Source organism: Dama dama, chromosome 2 (genome assembly GCF_033118175.1).
Source record: "Dama dama isolate Ldn47 chromosome 2, ASM3311817v1, whole genome shotgun sequence".
Classification (NCBI taxonomy): Eukaryota; Metazoa; Chordata; class Mammalia; order Artiodactyla; family Cervidae; genus Dama; species Dama dama.
This window is the reverse complement of record NC_083682.1, coordinates 863,139-885,941: the sequence shown is the minus strand read 5'-3', so window position 1 is coordinate 885,941 and position 22,803 is coordinate 863,139. Positions and strand designations below refer to the sequence as shown.

Sequence of the window (22,803 nt, the reverse complement as noted above, 5' to 3'; positions counted from 1 at the left end):
CTGACCTCTCCATCAGGCATCTAGTAAGTCAAACACAGTGCGACCCAACCAAACTCCCACACACCCCAACCCCTCTCCTCAGCCACCCCATCCTCCTCCCACATGGAGGGGTCCGGTCCATTCCATTCACCCACACTCCACACCTGGCCCATCGCCAACCAGTGACCTCTGACCCACCGCCCGTCCCCCAGCTGGCTTCTTCCTCAGCCCATGTGTCCACCCTCACCCAGCGGGGGGTCTGAGGGACCAGGCAGGGCCCCCTGCCCGCCCCGCGTGCCCCTCACCCAGCACGGAGGCCTGGTTCTGGGTGACCCTGAGACCCACTCCGCCTGGCCCGGCCGCCATCCAGCCCCCTCCACCACCCACGTCAGGCACTCCTGTGTCCCTGCCGCTCCGACCTCTGACCCTGCCAAATCCCGCGGGAGCACCTCTGCCCTCCCTCCCTCCTGTGCTGGTCTCTTAGCGGGACACCACCCAACTTCCCAGCAGACGGGGGTTTCTGCTTTGCTTCTGTGGCACCAACACGCGGCCTCATTCTGGGTGACCTGGGTGATCTGTCCACTCTGCCCGCGTCGCCAGGCTCACACTGGGCGTGGCTCCCCGAGAGGCCAGGGCCCTGAGCCCGGCGTGCCTTGGGTGGGTCCTGGCCGCCACGCAGCACAGCGCCGGGGGCGGCTCTGCTCTGAGGTCACCGGGGCACCTCTTGCTCTCTGTCGTCGCTGACCCCCGGAGACCCAAGGACTCTGACGTCCACGCGGATCCTGCAGCCAGTTTGCTCACTTCCTCTGAAGATCCGGCCATGCAGCCGTATGAGCTGCGCTCACAGAGACACCTGCGGGATGTCCCGGGCCCCACATGTCCCTGCGGGGCCAGCTATGAAGCACCAACCGCTGCCCAGGGCTCAGGTCAGAAGAGGACAGAGTGGCCCGCGAGTCCGCAGGACCAAGCCGACCGCTGGCACCCCGCCTCTGGCCTCAGACCAAGCAGCCCTCTCCTGAAGGTTGGGGCCAGGATAGGAGTCCAGGTGTCCCTGGGTAAGGTGGGTGTGCTAGGGGCAGAAGTCAGGAGGGGGCTGCCAGCATCTTGTGTCCGTATTCGCCCCCTCCCTTCCCCATCTCCAAGACCCCTCAGCCCTTCATCTGGGCAGAAGCTGCACCCAGCCTGACCCCCTGCGCGAGCGGAGACACCCCTCCTCCATCTGACTGGGGCAGAACCCAGAACCACTCCTCGTCCAGCCCCTGAAGCGACAGCCCTGCCAAGGCTGGACTCCAAGGGGGGCCGCAGGAGGTGGGGTGGTGGGCCTCCCCACGCAGTCCCGGCCCCAGAGCCTCTTGGGCGGTGCGCCCCACTCCCGGCCCCCCCGGGGTGGGGGGCCCAGCACTGCCCAGAGGAGGCAGAGCTGCGGTGGGCCGCGCCCAGCCCTGGAGCGCCTCCTCACAGCCCGGCTGGGGCCTGCGGTGGGGCTGGGCCCGTCATCTGGTTTCTCCAGCTGCTGGGTCAGAGTTCCGGGGCGCGGGCGGCGTGCGCTCCGTGGGGGGTGGGGATTAGCCCCCGCGGTGGCGTCCAGCCCGGCCAGAGAGGAAGAGGCGGCTCCCGACACCTGAGCCCCTCGGGGGGCAGAGGCGCTGATTAGGGTGCCGCCTGCGGCTGCGGGGTCAGCCGGTCACTGGGGCAGCGGCCCCCAGACCGCGAGGACCAGGAACTTCCTGCTTCCGAGGGGAGCGTCCCGTGGGGGCGGCAGTGAGCTCTCCGCCCGCACCTCCTGGCCACGTCCGTCCACCCCCCACCCGCCCGTCCCCCAGGCCCGGGGATCATGAGGTCATGGCTGCGGGAGCCCCTCGGCCCCCCCTGGGCTCTGACCGGAGGGTCAGCCTGCCGGGTTAGCCCCACAGCCCACACGGCTGCGGGGCTCAGCACGGGGCAGACGGGGTGGGAGTGGGCGACGCCGGCCAGTGGGGCTGTGGAACTGTAAAGGGCGGTCCTGGCCCTCACTCAGGGTCCTCGTGGCCCCGCTGGCCTCGAGAGGCGGCCCAGCCTCGGAGAACAAAAGCCGCGGACCTGGGCCCGGAGACCCCCGACTGCTTCCCGAGCCCCCGGTCTGTCGGAGAGAGCAGGCCTCTGTGCTGCCACCTGGTGGCGGCCGCAGACACTGCAGCCACGTCCGGCCGCCAGCCCTGGCTCCTACCCCACCCACAGCACTCGGGGCCCCAGACCCGCTCAGCCTGGGCCTGCTGCTTGCAACCAAGGCAGCCTGAGGTGGACGAAGTGGGCCCGATTCGCGTGCTGTCCGCTGGCCTGCTCTGGGGGCCCCCTCCCAACACTGGGGTCTGGGGGACTCTGGACCCCCCAGGGGCATTCATGTGCTGGACACATTCATGTGTCCCCACCCCACTCTGCTGCCTGTCTGGGCGGCGGGCCCCTCCGCACATCCAACAGCCTCTGCGAGCCCTCCCAGCACCGCTGTGGGACCAGGCCCAGCGTGAGGCCAGTGTGTCGTTGGAGGGGTAGGGGCTCCCCTGGGGCCTCCAAGGAAGAGGGGCTGGGTTCAGGAACACAGAGGTTCTCCAGGTGGGGGTCAGGGGTCGCTTTAAGGGGTGACAGGACTCCTGGGGCAGTGGTTTCCCTTGGGCTTGCACGCACACACACAGGCACCGCACACAGCTAGGCTCTGGCATGATGGTAGAGTCCAGAGGTCTGGGAGAAAACGGAGCCCCTCCTGTCTGACGGCTCAGCTGGGCGGACACAGGAGACTCCCGCCCTTGAACCTTCATGCACACCCTCTGTCCATCCAAGCGCACAGAAGACCAGTCAACAGGCCTGCCCCGTCCCGGGCCCACACCCTGGACCCACGCCTGACCCCCCGCCCCTCTCCTGGGTGTTACGGACAAGCTTAAAAAATCACACGGAGTCCAGGAATCGCAAAATGCTCCAAGTGTATTCACAAACCCTCTGGCCCTTTCCTGAGGCCCAGGGGCGGGAAAAGGGGGTGAGGCTTGCCTCCCAGCGGCCAGCCGAGCAGCCCCAGTCGCCACATCGAGGGACCGGTGTGATGCTGAGGCCTGGGGCGAGGAGGCTGGACCCACGGCCAGAGGAGCCTCCCCACCCCCTGCCCGCGAGGCTGGTCCTGAGCAGGCCCCTGGAGCCACTGCACACGGGGACAGCTGGACCCTGCGAGGGACGAAAGGGGTGGGGGGGGTGCTTCCCTGGCCCGGGGCTCAGGTTCCACCGGCCTTGGAGGCCGTTGGCAGCAAATAGAAGCGTTCCTGCGGGTTTGTTGAGGAGCGCGGCCGCCAGGCCCAAGCCGGGGCTGTGGCCTCTACTGCAGGGGCCGGGCCCGCGGGGCCCTTCTCCCGCGGCGCCTGAGCCCGCTCTCCGGGCTTGGCTCCAGCGCCACCGCCGAGAGGGCAAGGCCCCCGGGGGAGTCGCACTGCAGGTTCTTGCAGCCGCACTCCTCCACCTCCGTGTAGGTGAGGGTGCGGCTCGAGCCGTCCTCGCAGCGCAGGGTCACGTTCCTCAGAGAGACGCGCAGCTCGCGGCAGCAGCTGCACCGGTGCTCCACCGCGTTCGCCTCCGGGGAGAACCTGTGGGCGGGGCCCGCTCAGCAGCGCCCCGCGAGGCCCCGCCCCGCGAGGCCCCGCCCCTCGAGGTCCCGCCTCCGCAGGGAGGGGCCCGCCAGGCTCCGGAACCACCAGCGCCAGGACCCCAGCGGGCCTCTTAGTAAATAAAAGAGTGTGATTCCAAACAGGCTAACAGCCACCGTCCCTGGACCCCAGCCCAGCCCCCTGCTGGCCTCTGGTCCCTCCAGTCCCTTCCCGGGGGTACTCCCCGCAGCCCCCGGCGGGCGGGCCCCGCTGAACCTTACTGAGCACTGCCCTGCAGTAGCCTTCTGTGCGGGGTCGGGGCGGGGCTCACGGGCTTAGAGGCGGTGTCCCCGCGGGGTGGGGCGGGGTCAGGGCTCACGCCCAGGGAGGTGGTGTCCCCGCAGGGTAGTGCGGGGTCGGGGCTCAGGCGCACGGGGTGGTGGCCCCGCGGGGTGGGGTGGTGGCCCCGCGGGGTGGGGTGGGAGCGGGCTCACGTACACGGAGGTGGTGTCCCCGCAGTTGCCCTGGCAGTAGGCGAGGCGCACGGGCCCGGAGGAACTGCAGCCCTGCTGCCGGAGGACCTGGAGCTGGTAGTGCATCGCGCAGGTCAACTCTGGGGAGGGTCAGGGGGTGTGCAGAGGTCAGCCCTGGCCCGGGGCAGGCGGGAATCCGCGTCCCCTCCCCGGCAGAGCCGCCCACTCACGGTTCTCGTAGGGTGGGGGGCAGGAGAGGCAACAGCCGTCCTCGCTGGGCAGAGCCTTGTCCTGTGTGGACCACGGTGCCATTGGCGGGGAGTGGGTACGAGGAGGGTGCATCCATGCCCGCCCACCTGCTGATCGTGGCCACCCACTCCTGTCCAGGGACTGATCCTCCCCGGCCACTGTGGGCCCCCCAGGAAGGGCGGGCGGGCTGCCCGGACTCACCGCAGGACAGTTGAGCAGGGGACACGCCTTCTTCGTGGTCACCACCTCGAGCCCATCCCAGTGCTTCTCACACTCGTGCATCACGCAGTGGTCTCCAGGGTCTGACCAGGACTCGCCCGGCTGCAGGGAGTCCCAGCCGGCAGGTAAGCGGTCCTCCCCAGGGCCCCCTCCAGCTGGGGCGGGCGCTGTGTCTGTCCATCAGCCCCCAGCCCACAGGCTTCCAGAGCTCCCGCGGCTCTGCCCAGAGGCTGCCTAGCTCTGACGGCTCCCCAGGGTCCCCAGTGCGCCAGGATGCTACTCACCCTGCACCCCCACCATCGCTGTGCACTCTGCTCTCTGTCCAGGGTTGGGGCTGACCCCGCCCAGAACGCACCCCAAGGCCTTGCGGCCACTACTCACATAGAAGAGGTGGGCAGAGCTTTCACTGGTGTTCATGATGCAGGCCACCTGCACGCACTCACCACAGCACTGCCCGGCCTGAGCCTGGTACTTGAAGCCCTGAGGGAGGCAAGACGTGGCCTGAGCCCCTCTGGACACTGCGGAGGGGGGTGTGGAGGCCGGGGTGCAGGGGCACTCACCAGGGGGCAGGAGGTACTGCAGATCTGGGTCTCACAGTTGATCGAAAAGGTGTCTGATGGGGCTCCCCCAGGCAGCTCACACCAACATTTTTCACACAGGCTCGAGGAGACCATGGCGCCGGGCTGCAGGAGTCAGGGGTACTGTCAGCGGGACAGGCCTGGTGGACTGTCCTCCCCCTGGATGACCCCTTGGGAGTGCCTCCTGCCGGGGGTCCCAGTCTTGGGGACAGAGTCCCAAGGCTGCATCACATGCTCTAGAGGACCTGGCCAGGGGAAAGCTTGTCTGGGGACCTTGTCAAGTTCAGGACAAGGGCTGTGGTCCCAGAAGAGCCTACTGCTGCTCCAAAGTGCACCTTCCCCAGGCCCCGCAGGGATGCAGCCTCGGCCACGGAGAAGCTTGCAGGACGGGGACTCTGGTCCCTGCGCACCAGGGGGGCCTAACCTTCGCCAGTTCTTACCTGGTAAAGGGTGCCGTTGATGCTGCAGACGCTCCAGCCTGCTCGGGGGAGAAAGCAAAGCTGCAGATGCACCCTCAGCCCCTGGAGCAGCTGCCGCAGCCCCGCTTCCCCTGCCTGGCCACCGCTTAGCCAGGGCACTCACTGCAGCTGTAGGTCGGGCAGCAGGCTGCCTCGCTGTAGGTCTGGATGGCGTGTGAGCCTTTCGGGCAGGCCTCGGGCTCAGGGCAGTGGCTGGTGTTACAGGCTACAGCAGACAGAGAGGGCGTCAGGGATCTGCCTCCCACCCTGGCCTGAGTGCCACCCCTATGGGGGGTCTCCAGAAATCCTGAGTGGGGGAGGACTCTGGCAGGGGGTAGGCTCTCAGAGCGGTGCCCGCTGCCCGAGGGATGAGGCTTCTGGTCAGCTCTGACCTCACCGTAGCCCACATTTCGGAGCCCTTCTGCCGGCCAGCCCGGCGCCCCCCGCCCCTGCCCGGGGCTCACCGCAGTGGTACTGGGGACAGCACTGGCCGGTCTGCAGGACCTCGGGCATAGGCACGTGGCCGGACTCGGGGCAGGTGGGGGCCAGGGGGCAGGCCTGGGGCCGGCAGCTCATGGTCCGCGTGCTGCCCTCACAGGTGCACTCCTGGCAGTCCACGCTGACTGTGTGGCCGGGCTGTCAGGGAAGGGACAAGAGAGCCCATGGCCACGGCCGGAGGGGCAGAAACCCACGGCTCGGAGCCTGCAAGTGGTCTCCAGAGGTGTGGGTGCAGCTGAGGCCCACGAGGGCCTGGAGGCAGGAGGTGGTCCTGCACGCCGTGGCTCTGCAGGGGTGGGTGGGAGGGGTCCCTGGGAAGATGGGGTGCACCGGCCCCAGGGCCGTGCATGGGGGTCCTGACTCTTGCCAGAGAACCCCGGCTGCCCTCCTGCCTATCCTGTGAGTCTCCAGGGCTGAGAGAAGCCCCCAGCCCCTGAGGGCCCCACACTCACCTCCACAGGCTCCCCACTGGGCCCCAGGCAAGCTGGAGGAAAAGAGGCAAGATCACTGCTGGGCCACCTTGGCCCCCAGCCCGTCATGGCCAGACCCAGTCTGGGGCCAGGGGGACCCCAGGTCATGGCAGAAAGCCCTGGGGTCTGGCTGAAAAGCCAGGGGCAGTGCCTGGAAGCCCAGAGCCCAGCCCGGGGAGCCCAGCCCAGGAACCTACTGTTGCAGTCAGCGGGCACGCAGACCTCCTTGCTCGAGCTGTAGAACATCATGCCCTGCGGGCAGAAGCAGCCTTCCGTGATGGGACTGGCTCCCAGGAGGGCCCTGTGGGGAGTGGGAGCAGAGGGTGAGCGGGCCGCGCCGTCCGGGGGGGGGGGACACGGGCTGGGCCAGGGAGGGGGTCCCCACGGTAGTGGGCAGGTGCTTACGGGGCGCTGGTGCTGCTGTCCATGCAACAGTAGGAGGGGGTGGGCGGGCCGCAGGGCCGGTACTCCATGCCAGCAAGGCAGGTGAAGGCTGTTGGTGGGGGGGGGAGGACGTGCCTGAGGCCGCAGGGCACCAGCCGGGGGCCCTGGCCTGGGTCCCACTGGCAGGCGGGGCCGGGAGCTCTCGGGCCAGGCCCTGCTGGTCGAGCCCTGACCCCTGCACCCCAGGACCAGACGCTCTCACCTGGATGCCCCCTCTTGTCTCTCAGGAAACAAATGCTCTGCATCCTGGGCCCAGCCCTCCTCCTCCTCCCAGAAGCCCACCCTGACCACCCAGGCCCACCCACTGATCGCACACTGCGCCCATCCTCTTGAATGCCACTGCCCAGAGGGAGGGGGAGGGGGTGGACACGCACGGCACGTGTAGTTGGTCTGGGCCCGCCAGTCGACGCAGACACCAAGGGAGGCACAGCGGGCAGCGTAGAGCTCCAGGGCAGAGCACACCACGTCCACGCCAGGCATGTGGCACTGGTCGAAGGTGCAGCCTTGGTAGTATGGCCAGGGCGGGATTAGCGCGTGGCACAGCTCGAAGGGCCTGCGGCACAAACACGGGGGTCGTGGGCAGCGCCAGGGAGGGGCTGCTCGGCTGCGGGCTTTCTCCAAAAGGGCCCAGAGGGAGGGATGTCGCTGGGCCGACCCACGTGCCCGGGGACCCCGGCCCCTAGGGCCATCTGTGTGCGGTGGGGTGGGTGTCTGGCTGAACAGTTTTTCTTTCTGCAAATTCTCCGCTGAGTTCCCCGGGGCCTGCCCACCCAGCGCCATGCTGGCTGAGGACTTGTGGCCATGAGCTGCCACAGAGCCTGAGGCTGCCCCGCAGCCAGCCTCCACGGGGCTCTGCGCCCGGCATCCCAGCAGCTGTGACCCCCTCTCCCTCGCAGCCCCTTGCAGGCCCACCTCTTCCCACCAGCCTGGCAGCGTGGGGTCAACAGGACTACTAGCACCCCTGCCTTTGCCCCAGCCCTGCCCCAGAATCTCACTTGCTCAGAATGAGCTGGCAGATTGGTGAAGGTGGGCACGGGGTGGGCGAGGTCCTGGGCTCCACTGGGGTAGGCGTCGGGGGATGCCCGTTGCAGGGCGGCTGGCCAGGGTATGTCACCTTCCAGTGGCCGGACATGTCGGAGCAGGAGGCCACCACCGCGCCCCCAGGCAGGCGGCAATCGTCCTTCTGGTCATTGGTGCAGGTGCCTGCAGCGTGGGGGCAGCGGTCAGGGGGCCTCCTGCGCCCCACCCGGGGCTCAGCATCCCCAAGCCGAGGGTCGGGCCCAGCATCTCCGGGCGGCACTCGATGGAGTGTGTGAACTGCCTCTCCACCTCTGTGTACTTCCTTTCCCTCCAAGAAACCAGACCCCAGGGCCGTTCCCAGGAAGGATGACAGGAGTGGGCCTCAGGTGTGGGCCAAGTGGCTGGGCCCTGGGCTCTGTGGTCGCACATTCTTGGTGCAACCAGAAAGCAGAATTGCCTGTAGGCTCAGCACCACGCAGTGGCCTCAGCCCGGGGCCGAGTGCAGCTCCGGGGGCGGGGGGAGACACACCCAAGGCCAACCCTTCTCACACCAGACACACTCAGCCACGTTGAATGACCACAGACATGGCCCAGAGCCAGGAGAGTGGGGAGTGGGAGCCAGGCACCCACCACACTGCCCTTCCGTGTTGTTGGCAAACTTGCTGAAGGGCACTTCCACGGAGAAGATGAGGCCACTGAACATGACCTGGACGCCGAGCTCAGGAATGCTCACGTACATCTTGATGCCAACTTGGGAGACGGCAATGCCGTCTTTCTGGAAGCCGGGCCTGACCACCTCGCCATTAAAAATGATCTGGACGGTGACCAGCAAGGAACAGAACGAGAGGGGGAGGGGTGGTGGTGATCAGCCAGCGCCCAGCGCCCTCAGCCCGCCCGGCACTTGTGGGGGCCGCCCTGCCGCGTGCCTACCTCGTTAGTCATCACCCCGCGGACGGCCTTGTGGGTCAGCACGACGCGGTTCTCCTGGTACTCAACGATGATGGACTGTGGGCAGGACAGCCCGTCCTTCGCATCGCAGAAATAGTTCTCGACCAGCACGCGGAAGTGGCCGTACACCGGCACGATCTGCTGCACTAGCACGTACGTGCAGTTGTCCAGGAACGTGTAGTAGGTGCCGTCGAATGTGATGTAGTGTGGGTCCCCCCAGCCGCTGCACACGCCTGCACAGAGGAGCCAGCGCCTGACGGGCCACACCGCCGCCCCCCACCCCAGGGACACGTGGTCCCACGCCAAGCGGAGCAGGTGACCGCCCTGCCGTCGGGGCCCACGCACCGGCACCGCACAGAACTCTGTTCAGCAGGCGCCCGAAGTGGACCAGACTCCCTCCGCCTCCTCACCCCTGCGCGGCCCGGGGACTCCAGGCCCGGGCAGGGCTCCGCGAGGCACCTTGGTGGAGGCTGAGCGCCACCACTAGTGCCTTGATCTTGGAGTGTCCTCCCTGGGTCCAGCCTGATTCCATTCTGCCCTCTCCGCCTCCGCCCCTGCGCCCCGCCACGCCACGCACAGCCACGCCCAGCCACGCCCAGTCCCGTCCAGCCGCTGAGCCCCGCCCCGCCCCGCCCCGCGTACTCACAAGGGCAGTGGTAGTGTGAGCAGCAGCTGTCATGGTCAGCCACCTGCACGGCAGGGTAGCCGTTGGCACAGGTGGGCTTCTGTACCTTCGGACAGTGGCGCGGGCTCACCGTGATGACCCCGTTGCCCTGGCAGGTGGCCTCGGAGCAGTTGGGCATGGGCCAGGTTTCACCTTTCTGTGGAAGCAGAGAAAGCTACAGGGCCTCGTCCCCGCCTGGCACCTACCCCACGAGGCTCAGCATGCGCCTGGGTCTCCCTGGGGAGAAGAGCCACCCTTCCGGGACTAAGGGCCAGCCCTGCCCCAGGCCTCTCCTTCCCCAGACCCACCCAGAGGGCACAGGGCTGAGTAGGGGGAGCTCTGGCTGGTGAAGGCGGCCCCCTTTCCACCGTGCCCCCTGCCTCCAACTCTTTGGTCTCCAGTCCTTGGCTGTTCTACCCACCCCCGAGAAACAATAGCCTGCTCCAGCCCACTTTACAGGGAACAGAATCTCAACCTTGGGCCCCGTGCTCCTGGCGCCCCCATCCAGAAGAGCTGGAGACCAGATGGCCGCTTGTCATGGCCAGCCTGCATCAGCCCAGGAGTCACTGACCTTCACCCATGCTTCATGTCACACTCTCTAGTTGGAAACCACTGAGGGTCCCTTCCCAGGCCCCCTGAGCCCCTGAGAAGGGCAGGAGAGGTGAGGTTACCGTTCTTGGGGGGACTGCATTTGGGCACCCTTGTGAAGGGACCGACACAGAGGCAGAAGGGGAGGACTCTGGTGGGGAGGTGGTCGGGGTGGGAGGTGGCATGCTGGTGGGACAGGAGGGGGCCATCTGCTTGACCACGTGGCAGTCCAAGCTGCAAAAGGCATAATAGCAGTAGCCCGATAGGTCGGTCACTTCATAGATGATGGATCCTGCAGGACAAAGGAAGAGGCAGGCACTGAAGGCCAGGAAGTAACTCCAGGGAAGAGCTGGCCTGACTGGGGCCCTCCCACCCAGGTCTAGACTTCATCTTCATGGAGAGCTTACTATGATCCTGGGCACACACCTAGCCCATCACAGACAAGACACACCTGTGTCTCCTGCACACTGAGGCTTTGAGAGGAGGGCACCGGGACCAGAGGGGGCACAACCACACACAGGGGAACAGTCAACATACCTGGGGGGTACAACGTGCCGGACGCGTTGCAGTAGCAGAGTGGGGTAGTCAAAGATGTAGGAAGAGAGGTTGCACTGGTTGTAGGAGCCGAGGTTGTGGTGCTTGTGTGCACAGAGGTTGCACTGGTTGTAGGAGCCGAGGTTGTGGTACTTGTCTGCAAAGAGGTTGCACTGGTTGTAGGAGCCGAGGTTGTGGTGCTTGTCTGCACAGAGGTTGCACTGGTTGTAGGAGCCGAGGATGTGCTGCTTGTCTGCACAGAGGTTGCTCTAGTTGTAGGAGCTGAGGTTTTGGTGCCTGTCTGCACAGAGGTTGCACTGGTTGTAGGAGCCGAGGTTGTGGTGCTTGTCTGGACAGAGTTTGCACTGGTTGTAGGAGCCGAGGTTGTGCTCTTTGGCTGTGCAGAGGTTGCACTTGTAGGAGCTGAGGTTGTGCTCCTTGTGTGCGCAGAGGTTGCACTGGTTGTAGGAGCCGAGGTTGTGCTCTTTGGCTGCACAGAGGTTGCACTGGATGTGGCCTCGTGGAAGGTGGTCCCTGTGTGCACACTGACACTCACTCTGGTTGTGCTGGTTCCTGTGACAGTGGGTGGAGGGCAGTGTTCCTGGGGCTCGCAGCAGAGCACTCTGATCTCGTAGTTGAGGCACGTCCTGATCTCACCCTTCTGGTCCTGGTTCTGACACAGCAGGCCCATGTCCTGGCGGCACTGCACCACCTGGCCCAGCTCGTGGATGCTGACCCCGTGGTGGCTCTCGGCTCGGCACTCCACTTTGCTGATGGATTCGGGTCGGTGGCAGATGACGTCTCCATTCCTCAGGATGTTGCCGAAGGTTTCATTGTCTCCCCCATGGGGCCCGGGCATGGGGAAGTCCGTGTCGAACCACTTGGTCCACCTGCACTTTGGCTTGCATGGTGTGGTCCCCGGTGGGAACGGGGTAGTCTCAGATGTAGGAACAGAGGTTCCACTGGTTGTAGGAGCCGAAGTTGTGCTGCCTTTGTGCACAGAGGTTGAGCTCGTTGTAGGAGCCGAGGTTGTGCCGCTTGTCTGGACAGAGGTTGCACTGGTTGTAGGAGCCGAGGTAGTGGTACTTGTCTGCACAGAGGTTGCACTGGTTGTAGGAGCCGAGGTTGTGGTGCTTGTGTGCACAGAGGTTGCACTGGTTGTAGGAGCCGAGGTTGTGGTGCTTGTGTGCACAGAGGTTGCACTGGTTGTAGGAGCCGAGGTTGTGGTGCTTGTGTGCACAGAGGTTGCACTGGTTGTAGGAGCTGAGGTTGTGCTCCTTGTCTGCACAGAGGTTTCACTGGTTGTAGGAGCCGAGGTTGTGGTGCTTGTCTGCACAGAGGTTTCACTGGTTGTAGGAGCCGAGGTTGTGGTGCTTGTGTGCACAGATGTTTCACTGGTTGTAGGAGCCGAGGTTGTGGTGCTTGTCTGCACAGAGGTTCCACTGGTTGTAGGAGCCGAGGTTGTGCTACTTGTGTGCACAGAGGTTGCACTGGATGTGGCCTCGTGGAAGGTGGTCCCTGTGTGCACCCTGACACTCACTCTGGTCGTGCTGGTTCCTGTGATAGTGGGTGGAGGGCAGTGTTCCTGGGGCTCGCAGCAGAGCACTCTGATCTCGTAGTTGAGGCACATCCTGGTCTCACCCTTCTGGTCCTGGTTCCGACACAGCAGGCCCATGTCCTGGCGGCACTGCACCACCTGGCCCAGCTCGTGGATGCTGACCCCGTGGTGGCTCTCGGCTCGGCACTCCACTTTGCTGATGGATTCGGGTCGGTGGCAGATGAGGTCTCCATTCCTCAGGATGTTGCCGAAGGTTTCATTGTCTCCCCCGTGGGGCCCGGGCATGGGGAAGTCCGCGTCGAACCACTTGGTCCACCTGCACTTTGGCTTGCATGGTGTGGTCCCTGGTGGGGACGGGGTAGTCTCAGATGTAGGAACAGAGGTTCCACTGGTTGTAGGAGCCGAGGTTGTGGTGCTTGTGTGCACAGAGGTTGAGCTCGTTGTAGGAGCCGAGGTTGTGGTGCTTGTGTGCACAGAGGTTGCACTGGTTGTAGGAGCCGAGGTTGTGCTCTTTGGCTGCGCAGAGGTTGCACTTGTAGGAGCCGAGGTTGTGGTGCTTGTGTGCACAGAGGTTGCACTGGTTGTAGGAGCCGAGGTTGTGCTCTTTGGCTGCACAGAGGTTGCACTTGTAGGAGCTGAGGTTGTGGTGCTTGTCTGCACAGAGGTTGCACTGGTTGTGGGAGCCGAGGTTGTGGTGCTTGTGTGCACAGAGGTTGCACTGGTTGTAGGAGCCGAGGCTGTGGTGCTTGTGTGCACAGAGGTTGCACTGGTTGTAGGGGCCGAGGTTGTGGTGCTTGTGTGCACAGAGGTTGCACTGGTTGTAGGAGCCGAGGTTGTGCTCTTTGGCTGCGCAGAGGTTGCACTTGTAGGAGTTGAGGTTGTGCTCCTTGTGCGCGCAGAGGTTGCACTGGTTGTAGGAGCCGAGGTTGTGCTCTTTGGCTGCGCAGAGGTTGCACTTGTAGGAGCTGAGGTTGTGCTCCTTGTGCGCGCAGAGGTTGAACTGGTTGTAGGAGCCGAGGTTGTGCTCTTTGGCTGCACAGAGGTTGCACTGGTTGTAGGAGCTGAGGATGTGCTGCTTGTCTGCACAGAGGTTTCACTGGTTGTAGGAGCCGAGGTTGTGGTGCTTGTGTGCACAGAGGTTGCACTGGTTGTAGGAGCCGAGGTTGTGGTGCTTGTCTGCACAGAGGTTGCACTGGTTGTAGGAGCCGAGGTTGTGCTCTTTGGCTGCGCAGAGGTTGCACTTGTAGGAGCTGAGGTTGTGCTCCTTGTGTGTGCAGAGGTTGCACTGGTTGTAGGAGCCGAGGTTGTGCTCTTTGGCTGCACAGAGGTTGCACTGGTTGTAGGAGCTGAGGATGTGCTGCTTGTGTGCACAGAGGTTGCACTGGATGTGGCCTTGTGGAAGGTGGTCCCTGTGTGCACACTGACACTCACTCTGGTTGTGCTGGTTCCTGTGACAGTGGGTGGAGGGCAGTGTTCCTGGGGCTCGCAGCAGAGCACTCTGATCTCGTAGTTGAGGCACATCCTGGTCTCACCCTTCTGGTCCTGGTTCCGACACAGCAGGCCCATGTCCTGGCGGCACTGCACCACCTGGCCCAGCTCGTGGATGCTGACCCCCTGGTGGCTCTCGGCTCGGCACTCCACTTTGCTGATGGATTCGGATCGGTGGCAGATGACGTCTCCATTCCTCAGGATGTTGCCGAAGGTTTCATTGTCTCCCCCATGGGGCCCGGGCATGGGGAAGTCCGTGTCGAACCACTTGGTCCACCTGCACTTTGGCTTGCATGGTGTGGTCCCCGGTGGGAACGGGGTAGTCTCAGATGTAGGAACAGAGGTTCCACTGGTTGTAGGAGCCGAAGTTGTGCTGCCTTTGTGCACAGAGGTTGAGCTCGTTGTAGGAGCCGAGGTTGTGCCGCTTGTCTGGACAGAGGTTGCACTGGTTGTAGGAGCCGAGGTAGTGGTACTTGTCTGCACAGAGGTTGCACTGGTTGTAGGAGCCGAGGTTGTGGTGCTTGTGTGCACAGAGGTTTCACTGGTTGTAGGAGCCGAGGTTGTGGTGCTTGTGTGCACAGAGGTTGCACTTGTAGGAGCCGAGGTTGTGGTGCTTGTCTGCACAGAGGTTGCACTGGTTGTAGGAGCTGAGGTTGTGCTGCTTGTGTGCGCAGAGGTTGCACTGGATGTGGCCTCGTGGAAGGTGGTCCCTGTGTGCACACTGACACTCACTCTGGTCGTGCTGGCTCCTGTGACAGTGGGTGGAGGGCAGTGTTCCTGGGGCTCGCAACAGAGCACTCTGATCTCGTAGTTGAGGCACGTCCTAGTGTCACCCTTCTGGTCCTGGTTCCGACACAGCAGGCCCATGTCCTGGCGGCACTGCACCACCTGGCCCAGCTCGTGGATGCTGACCCCGTGGTGGCTCTCGGCTCGGCACTCCACTTTGCTGATGGATTCGGGTCGGTGGCAGATGACGTCTCCATTCCTCAGGATGTTGCCGAAGGTTTCATTGTCTCCCCCGTGGGGCCCGGGCATGGGGAAGTCCGCGTCGAACCACTTGGTCCACCTGCACTTTGGCTTGCATGGTGTGGTCCCCGGTGGGAACGGGGTAGTCTCAGATGTAGGAACAGAGGTTCCACTGGTTGTAGGAGCCGAAGTTGTGCTGCCTTTGTGCACAGAGGTTGAGCTCGTTGTAGGAGCCGAGGTTGTGCCGCTTGTCTGGACAGAGGTTGCACTGGTTGTAGGAGCCGAGGTAGTGGTACTTGTCTGCACAGAGGTTGCACTGGTTGTAGGAGCCGAGGTTGTGGTGCTTGTGTGCACAGAGGTTGCACTGGTTGTAGGAGCCGAGGTTGTGGTGCTTGTGTGCACAGAGGTTGCACTGGTTGTAGGAGCCGAGGTTGTGGTGCTTGTGTGCACAGAGGTTGCACTGGTTGTAGGAGCTGAGGTTGTGCTCCTTGTCTGCACAGAGGTTTCACTGGTTGTAGGAGCCGAGGTTGTGGTGCTTGTCTGCACAGAGGTTTCACTGGTTGTAGGAGCCGAGGTTGTGGTGCTTGTGTGCACAGATGTTTCACTGGTTGTAGGAGCCGAGGTTGTGGTGCTTGTCTGCACAGAGGTTCCACTGGTTGTAGGAGCCGAGGTTGTGCTACTTGTGTGCACAGAGGTTGCACTGGATGTGGCCTCGTGGAAGGTGGTCCCTGTGTGCACCCTGACACTCACTCTGGTCGTGCTGGTTCCTGTGATAGTGGGTGGAGGGCAGTGTTCCTGGGGCTCGCAGCAGAGCACTCTGATCTCGTAGTTGAGGCACATCCTGGTCTCACCCTTCTGGTCCTGGTTCCGACACAGCAGGCCCATGTCCTGGCGGCACTGCACCACCTGGCCCAGCTCGTGGATGCTGACCCCGTGGTGGCTCTCGGCTCGGCACTCCACTTTGCTGATGGATTCGGGTCGGTGGCAGATGAGGTCTCCATTCCTCAGGATGTTGCCGAAGGTTTCATTGTCTCCCCCGTGGGGCCCGGGCATGGGGAAGTCCGCGTCGAACCACTTGGTCCACCTGCACTTTGGCTTGCATGGTGTGGTCCCTGGTGGGGACGGGGTAGTCTCAGATGTAGGAACAGAGGTTCCACTGGTTGTAGGAGCCGAGGTTGTGGTGCTTGTGTGCACAGAGGTTGAGCTCGTTGTAGGAGCCGAGGTTGTGGTGCTTGTGTGCACAGAGGTTGCACTGGTTGTAGGAGCCGAGGTTGTGCTCTTTGGCTGCGCAGAGGTTGCACTTGTAGGAGCCGAGGTTGTGGTGCTTGTGTGCACAGAGGTTGCACTGGTTGTAGGAGCCGAGGTTGTGCTCTTTGGCTGCACAGAGGTTGCACTTGTAGGAGCTGAGGTTGTGGTGCTTGTCTGCACAGAGGTTGCACTGGTTGTGGGAGCCGAGGTTGTGGTGCTTGTGTGCACAGAGGTTGCACTGGTTGTAGGAGCCGAGGCTGTGGTGCTTGTGTGCACAGAGGTTGCACTGGTTGTAGGGGCCGAGGTTGTGGTGCTTGTGTGCACAGAGGTTGCACTGGTTGTAGGAGCCGAGGTTGTGCTCTTTGGCTGCGCAGAGGTTGCACTTGTAGGAGTTGAGGTTGTGCTCCTTGTGCGCGCAGAGGTTGCACTGGTTGTAGGAGCCGAGGTTGTGCTCTTTGGCTGCGCAGAGGTTGCACTTGTAGGAGCTGAGGTTGTGCTCCTTGTGCGCGCAGAGGTTGAACTGGTTGTAGGAGCCGAGGTTGTGCTCTTTGGCTGCACAGAGGTTGCACTGGTTGTAGGAGCTGAGGATGTGCTGCTTGTCTGCACAGAGGTTTCACTGGTTGTAGGAGCCGAGGTTGTGGTGCTTGTGTGCACAGAGGTTGCACTGGTTGTAGGAGCCGAGGTTGTGGTGCTTGTCTGCACAGAGGTTGCACTGGTTGTAGGAGCCGAGGTTGTGCTCTTTGGCTGCGCAGAGGTTGCACTTGTAGGAGCTGAGGTTGTGCTCCTTGTGTGTGCAGAGGTTGCACTGGTTGTAGGAGCCGAGGTTGTGCTCTTTGGCTGCACAGAGGTTGCACTGGTTGTAGGAGCTGAGGATGTGCTGCTTGTGTGCACAGAGGTTGCACTGGATGTGGCCTTGTGGAAGGTGGTCCCTGTGTGCACACTGACACTCACTCTGGTTGTGCTGGTTCCTGTGACAGTGGGTGGAGGGCAGTGTTCCTGGGGCTCGCAGCAGAGCACTCTGATCTCGTAGTTGAGGCACATCCTGGTCTCACCCTTCTGGTCCTGGTTCCGACACAGCAGGCCCATGTCCTGGCGGCACTGCACCACCTGGCCCAGCTCGTGGATGCTGACCCCCTGGTGGCTCTCGGCTCGGCACTCCACTTTGCTGATGGATTCGGATCGGTGGCAGATGACGTCTCCATTCCTCAGGATGTTGCCGAAGGTTTCATTGTCTCCCCCATGGGGCCCGGGCATGGGGAAGTCCGTGTCGAACCACTTGGTCCACCTGCACTTTGGCTTGCATGGTGTGGTCCCCGGTGGGAACGGGGTAGTCTCAGATGTAGGAACAGAGGTTCCACTGGTTGTAGGAGCCGAAGTTGTGCTGCCTTTGTGCACAGAGGTTGAGCTCGTTGTAGGAGCCGAGGTTGTGCCGCTTGTCTGGACAGAGGTTGCACTGGTTGTAGGAGCCGAGGTAGTGGTACTTGTCTGCACAGAGGTTGCACTGGTTGTAGGAGCCGAGGTTGTGGTGCTTGTGTGCACAGAGGTTTCACTGGTTGTAGGAGCCGAGGTTGTGGTGCTTGTGTGCACAGAGGTTGCACTTGTAGGAGCCGAGGTTGTGGTGCTTGTCTGCACAGAGGTTGCACTGGTTGTAGGAGCTGAGGTTGTGCTGCTTGTGTGCGCAGAGGTTGCACTGGATGTGGCCTCGTGGAAGGTGGTCCCTGTGTGCACACTGACACTCACTCTGGTCGTGCTGGCTCCTGTGACAGTGGGTGGAGGGCAGTGTTCCTGGGGCTCGCAACAGAGCACTCTGATCTCGTAGTTGAGGCACGTCCTAGTGTCACCCTTCTGGTCCTGGTTCCGACACAGCAGGCCCATGTCCTGGCGGCACTGCACCACCTGGCCCAGCTCGTGGATGCTGACCCCGTGGTGGCTCTCGGCTCGGCACTCCACTTTGCTGATGGATTCGGGTCGGTGGCAGATGACGTCTCCATTCCTCAGGATGTTGCCGAAGGTTTCATTGTCTCCCCCGTGGGGCCCGGGCATGGGGAAGTCCGCGTCGAACCACTTGGTCCACCTGCACTTTGGCTTGCATGGTGTGGTCCCCGGTAGGGACGGGGTAGTCTCAGATGTAGGAACAGAGGTTCCACTGGTTGTAGGAGCCAAGGTTGTGGTGCTTGTGTGCACAGAGGTTGAGCTCGTTGTAGGAGCCAAGGTTGTGCTCTTTGGCTGCACAGAGGTTCCACTTGTAGGAGCCGAGGTTGTGGTGCTTGTGTGCACAGAGGTTGCACTGGTTGTAGGAGCCGAGGTTGTGCTCTTTGGCTGCGCAGAGGTTGCCCTTGCAGGAGCTGAGGTTGTGGTGCTTGTCTGCACAGAGGTTGCACTGGTTGTAGGAGCCGAGGTTGTGGTGCTTGTGTGCACAGAGGTTGCACTGGTTGTAGGAGCCGAGGTTGTGCTCTTTGGCTGCACAGAGGTTGCACTGGTTGTAGGAGCCGAGGTTGTGGTGCTTGTCTGCACAGAGGTTGCACTGGTTGTAGGAACTGAGGTTGTGGTGCTTGTGTGCACAGAGGTTGCACTTGTAGGAGCTGAGGTTGTGGTACTTGTCTGCACAGAGGTTGCACTGGTTGTAGGAGCCGAGGTTGTGGTGCTTGTCTGCACAGAGGTTGCACTGGTTGTAGGAGCCGAGGTTGTGGTGCTTGTCTGAACAGAGGTGGCACTGGTTGTAGGAGCCGAGGATGTGGTGCTTGTCTGCACAGAGGTTGCACTGGTTGTAGGAGCTGAGGTTGTGGTGCTTGTGTGCACAGAGGTTGCACTTGTAGGAGCTGAGGTGGTACTTGTCTGCACAGAGGTTGCACTGGTTGTAGGAGCTGAGGATGTGCTGCTTGTGTGCACAGAGGTTGCACTGGATGTGGCCTTGTGGAAGGTGGTCCCTGTGTGCACACTGACACTCACTCTGGTTGTGCTGGTTCCTGTGACAGTGGGTGGAGGGCAGTGTTCCTGGGGCTCGCAGCAGAGCACTCTGATCTCGTAGTTGAGGCACATCCTGGTCTCACCCTTCTGGTCCTGGTTCCGACACAGCAGGCCCATGTCCTGGCGGCACTGCACCACCTGGCCCAGCTCGTGGATGCTGACCCCCTGGTGGCTCTCGGCTCGGCACTCCACTTTGCTGATGGATTCGGATCGGTGGCAGATGACGTCTCCATTCCTCAGGATGTTGCCGAAGGTTTCATTGTCTCCCCCATGGGGCCCGGGCATGGGGAAGTCCGTGTCGAACCACTTGGTCCACCTGCACTTTGGCTTGCATGGTGTGATCCCCGGTGGGAACGGGGTAGTCTCAGATGTAGGAACAGAGGTTCCACTGGTTGTAGGAGCCGAAGTTGTGCTGCCTTTGTGCACAGAGGTTGAGCTCGTTGTAGGAGCCGAGGTTGTGCCGCTTGTCTGGACAGAGGTTGCACTGGTTGTAGGAGCCGAGGTAGTGGTACTTGTCTGCACAGAGGTTGCACTGGTTGTAGGAGCCGAGGTTGTGGTGCTTGTGTGCACAGAGGTTTCACTGGTTGTAGGAGCCGAGGTTGTGGTGCTTGTGTGCACAGAGGTTGCACTTGTAGGAGCCGAGGTTGTGGTGCTTGTCTGCACAGAGGTTGCACTGGTTGTAGGAGCTGAGGTTGTGCTGCTTGTGTGCGCAGAGGTTGCACTGGATGTGGCCTCGTGGAAGGTGGTCCCTGTGTGCACACTGACACTCACTCTGGTCGTGCTGGCTCCTGTGACAGTGGGTGGAGGGCAGTGTTCCTGGGGCTCGCAACAGAGCACTCTGATCTCGTAGTTGAGGCACGTCCTAGTGTCACCCTTCTGGTCCTGGTTCCGACACAGCAGGCCCATGTCCTGGCGGCACTGCACCACCTGGCCCAGCTCGTGGATGCTGACCCCGTGGTGGCTCTCGGCTCGGCACTCCACTTTGCTGATGGATTCGGGTCGGTGGCAGATGACGTCTCCATTCCTCAGGATGTTGCCGAAGGTTTCATTGTCTCCCCCGTGGGGCCCGGGCATGGGGAAGTCCGCGTCGAACCACTTGGTCCACCTGCACTTTGGCTTGCATGGTGTGGTCCCCGGTAGGGACGGGGTTGTCTCAGATGTAGGAACAGAGGTTCCACTGGTTGTAGGAGCCAAGGTTGTGGTGCTTGTGTGCACAGAGGTTGAGCTCGTTGTAGGAACCAAGGTTGTGCTCTTTGGCTGCACAGAGGTTCCACTTGTAGGAGCCGAGGTTGTGGTGCTTGTGTGCACAGAGGTTGCACTGGTTGTAGGAGCCGAGGTTGTGCTCTTTGGCTGCGCAGAGGTTGCCCTTGTAGGAGCTGAGGTTGTGGTGCTTGTCTGCACAGAGGTTGCACTGGTTGTAGGAGCCGAGGTTGTGGTGCTTGTGTGCACAGAGGTTGCACTGGTTGTAGGAGCCGAGGTTGTGCTCTTTGGCTGCACAGAGGTTGCACTGGTTGTAGGAGCCGAGGTTGTGGTGCTTGTCTGCACAGAGGTTGCACTGGTTGTAGGAACTGAGGTTGTGGTGCTTGTGTGCACAGAGGTTGCACTTGTAGGAGCTGAGGTTGTGGTACTTGTCTGCACAGAGGTTTCACTGGTTGTAGGAGCCGAGGTTGTGGTGCTTGTCTGCACAGAGGTTGCACTGGTTGTAGGAGCCGAGGTTGTGGTGCTTGTCTGCACAGAGGTGGCACTGGTTGTAGGAGCCGAGGATGTGGTGCTTGTCTGCACAGAGGTTGCACTGGTTGTAGGAGCTGAGGTTGTGGTGCTTGTGTGCACAGAGGTTGCACTTGTAGGAGCTGAGGTGGTACTTGTCTGCACAGAGGTTGCACTGGTTGTAGGAGCCAAGGTTGTGCTGCTTCTCTGCACAGAGGTTTCACTGGTTGTAGGAGCCGAGGTTGTGGTGCTTGTGTGCACAGAGGTTGCACTGGTTGTAGGAGCCGAGGATGTGGTGCTTGTCTGCACAGAGGTTGCACTGGTTGTAGGAGCCGAGGATGTGGTGCTTGTCTGCACAGAGGTTTCACTGGTTGTAGGAGCCGAGGTTGTGCTCTTTGGCTGCACAGAGGTTGCACTGGTTGTAGGAGCCGAGGTTGTGGTGCTTGTCTGCGCAGAGGTTGCACTTGTAGGAGCTGACGTTGTGCTCCTTGTGTGAGCAGAGGTTGCACTGGTTGTAGGAGCCGAGGTTGTGCTCTTTGGCTGCGCAGAGGTTGCACTTGTAGGAGCTGACGTTGTGGTGCTTGTGTGCACAGAGGTTGCACTGGTTGTAGGAGCTGAGGTTGTGGTGCTTGTCTGGACAGAGTTTGCACTGGTTGTAGGAGCCGACGTTGTGCTCTTTGGATGCGCAGAGGTTGCACTTGTAGGAGCCGAGGTTGTGGTGCTTGTGTGCGCAGAGGTTGCACTGGTTGTCTGAGCCGAGGTTGTGCTCTTTGGCTGCACAGAGGTTGCACTGGTTGTAGGAGCCGACGTTGTGGTGCTTGTGTGCACAGAGGTTGCACTGGATATGGCCTCGTGGAAGGTGGTCCCTGTGTGCACACTGACACTCACTCTGGTCGTGCTGGCTCCTGTGACAGTGGGTGGAGGGCAGTGTTCCTGGGGCTCGCAGCAGAGCACTCTGATCTCGTAGTTGAGGCACGTCCTGGTCTCACCCTTCTGGTCCTGGTTCCGACACAGCAGGCCCATGTCCTGGCGGCACTGCACCACCTGGCCCAGCTCGTGGATGCTGACCCCGTGGTGGCTCTCGGCTCGGCACTCCACTTTGCTGATGGATTCGGGTCGGTGGCAGATGAGGTCTCCATTCCTCAGGATGTTGCCGAAGGTTTCATTGTCTCCCCCGTGGGGCCCGGGCATGGGGAAGTCCACATCGAACCACTTGGTCCACCTGCATTTTGGCTTGCAGGGGGTGGTCCCTGGAGAGGATTGCTCATGTGTGCTGGTTGTGACCGGTCTTGCTGTGGTCACGTGAGGTGAGCTAGCAGTGCTGAGTTTGTTGGAAGTGGAGAGGGTTCCCGTGGTCCAGGTAGTGCTGGCTTCAGTTGGGGCTGTCTGTATGGTGGCAGGTGTAGCAGGTGAAATGGTGTGTGTCCTGCAAGTGTCCACCAGCTCACAGCACAGGAAGCGGACGTTGTAGTTGTAGCAGATGGGGGGCAGCTGGTCCTCGTTCCGGCAAATCAGGCCCACAGATTTGTTACAGATCACGTCCTGGCCCAGCTCCTGCAGTGGGGTGTCAGGGAAGCGCTCTGCCCGGCACTGCACATTCTTGGGCTCTGCACAGAATTTATAACCTTCGGCTCTGAGATTCGGGATAGTGTCAAAATCTCCACTGTTTCTCCCTGGGCCAGGGTAGCTGCCGTCCATCCACTCAGTCCAGTTGCATAAAACTTGTAAACAAGTGACCGTGGTGACCGTGGTGGGCTCAGTTGAGGGACGCTCTGAGGACGTTGGAGCTGTGGTCAACACAGAAGTTGTGCTTGAAATAGTTGTTGAAACTGGCACTAGGCTAGGAGTCAAGAGGGTTGTTTTCCCAGGAGTCGAGTGACCTGTGCTGGGTGTAGAGGGTCCTGGGACAGAGGGTGAGGTGCCTGGGACAGGTATAGTGTTTCCTCGTACAGGTGTAGGGGTTCCTGGGCCCTCGAGGACACCCCGCCCCACCCCTCTGTCAGCATCAGCTGCCAGGGCATTTCACCACATCTGTCTGCCCCGACAGGGGCTTGGGAGGCAGGGCGGCCACACCTGGCAGGTGTGGAGGTCACCGCTCCTGAGTCAAGAGGTGAGTCGAGCTTGTGTAAGGAAGCCTGCTCCCTG

At 62.3% G+C, this 22,803-nt stretch overlaps 1 protein-coding gene across 1 annotated transcript in view; it reads right to left on the bottom strand.

Moving 5' to 3' along the window:
- Positions 1-3,316: 3,316 nt before the first annotated feature.
- The window catches only part of MUC5AC (mucin 5AC, oligomeric mucus/gel-forming), a 35,423-nt gene continuing 15,936 nt past the window's right edge, over positions 3,317-22,803 (bottom strand). The window contains exons 31-61 of the mRNA XM_061120944.1: positions 21,535-22,430; positions 20,814-21,105; positions 20,458-20,583; positions 20,130-20,346; positions 19,723-20,056; positions 19,376-19,483; positions 18,121-19,314; positions 16,960-17,685; positions 16,366-16,815; positions 15,473-16,014; positions 12,617-15,415; positions 11,184-12,139; positions 10,728-10,991; positions 10,274-10,482; positions 9,585-9,759; positions 8,921-9,171; positions 8,621-8,804; positions 7,966-8,173; positions 7,345-7,523; positions 6,932-7,019; positions 6,724-6,827; positions 6,509-6,540; positions 6,023-6,194; positions 5,683-5,784; positions 5,541-5,578; positions 5,083-5,205; positions 4,904-5,002; positions 4,505-4,624; positions 4,285-4,345; positions 4,080-4,194; positions 3,317-3,581 (exon numbers count right to left, since the gene is read on the bottom strand). Of these exons, the coding sequence (XP_060976927.1) occupies positions 3,317-3,581; positions 4,080-4,194; positions 4,285-4,345; positions 4,505-4,624; positions 4,904-5,002; positions 5,083-5,205; positions 5,541-5,578; positions 5,683-5,784; positions 6,023-6,194; positions 6,509-6,540; positions 6,724-6,827; positions 6,932-7,019; positions 7,345-7,523; positions 7,966-8,173; positions 8,621-8,804; positions 8,921-9,171; positions 9,585-9,759; positions 10,274-10,482; positions 10,728-10,991; positions 11,184-12,139; positions 12,617-15,415; positions 15,473-16,014; positions 16,366-16,815; positions 16,960-17,685; positions 18,121-19,314; positions 19,376-19,483; positions 19,723-20,056; positions 20,130-20,346; positions 20,458-20,583; positions 20,814-21,105; positions 21,535-22,430 (11,429 nt within the window). The remainder of the gene's footprint in view (positions 3,582-4,079; positions 4,195-4,284; positions 4,346-4,504; positions 4,625-4,903; positions 5,003-5,082; positions 5,206-5,540; positions 5,579-5,682; positions 5,785-6,022; positions 6,195-6,508; positions 6,541-6,723; positions 6,828-6,931; positions 7,020-7,344; positions 7,524-7,965; positions 8,174-8,620; positions 8,805-8,920; positions 9,172-9,584; positions 9,760-10,273; positions 10,483-10,727; positions 10,992-11,183; positions 12,140-12,616; positions 15,416-15,472; positions 16,015-16,365; positions 16,816-16,959; positions 17,686-18,120; positions 19,315-19,375; positions 19,484-19,722; positions 20,057-20,129; positions 20,347-20,457; positions 20,584-20,813; positions 21,106-21,534; positions 22,431-22,803) is intronic.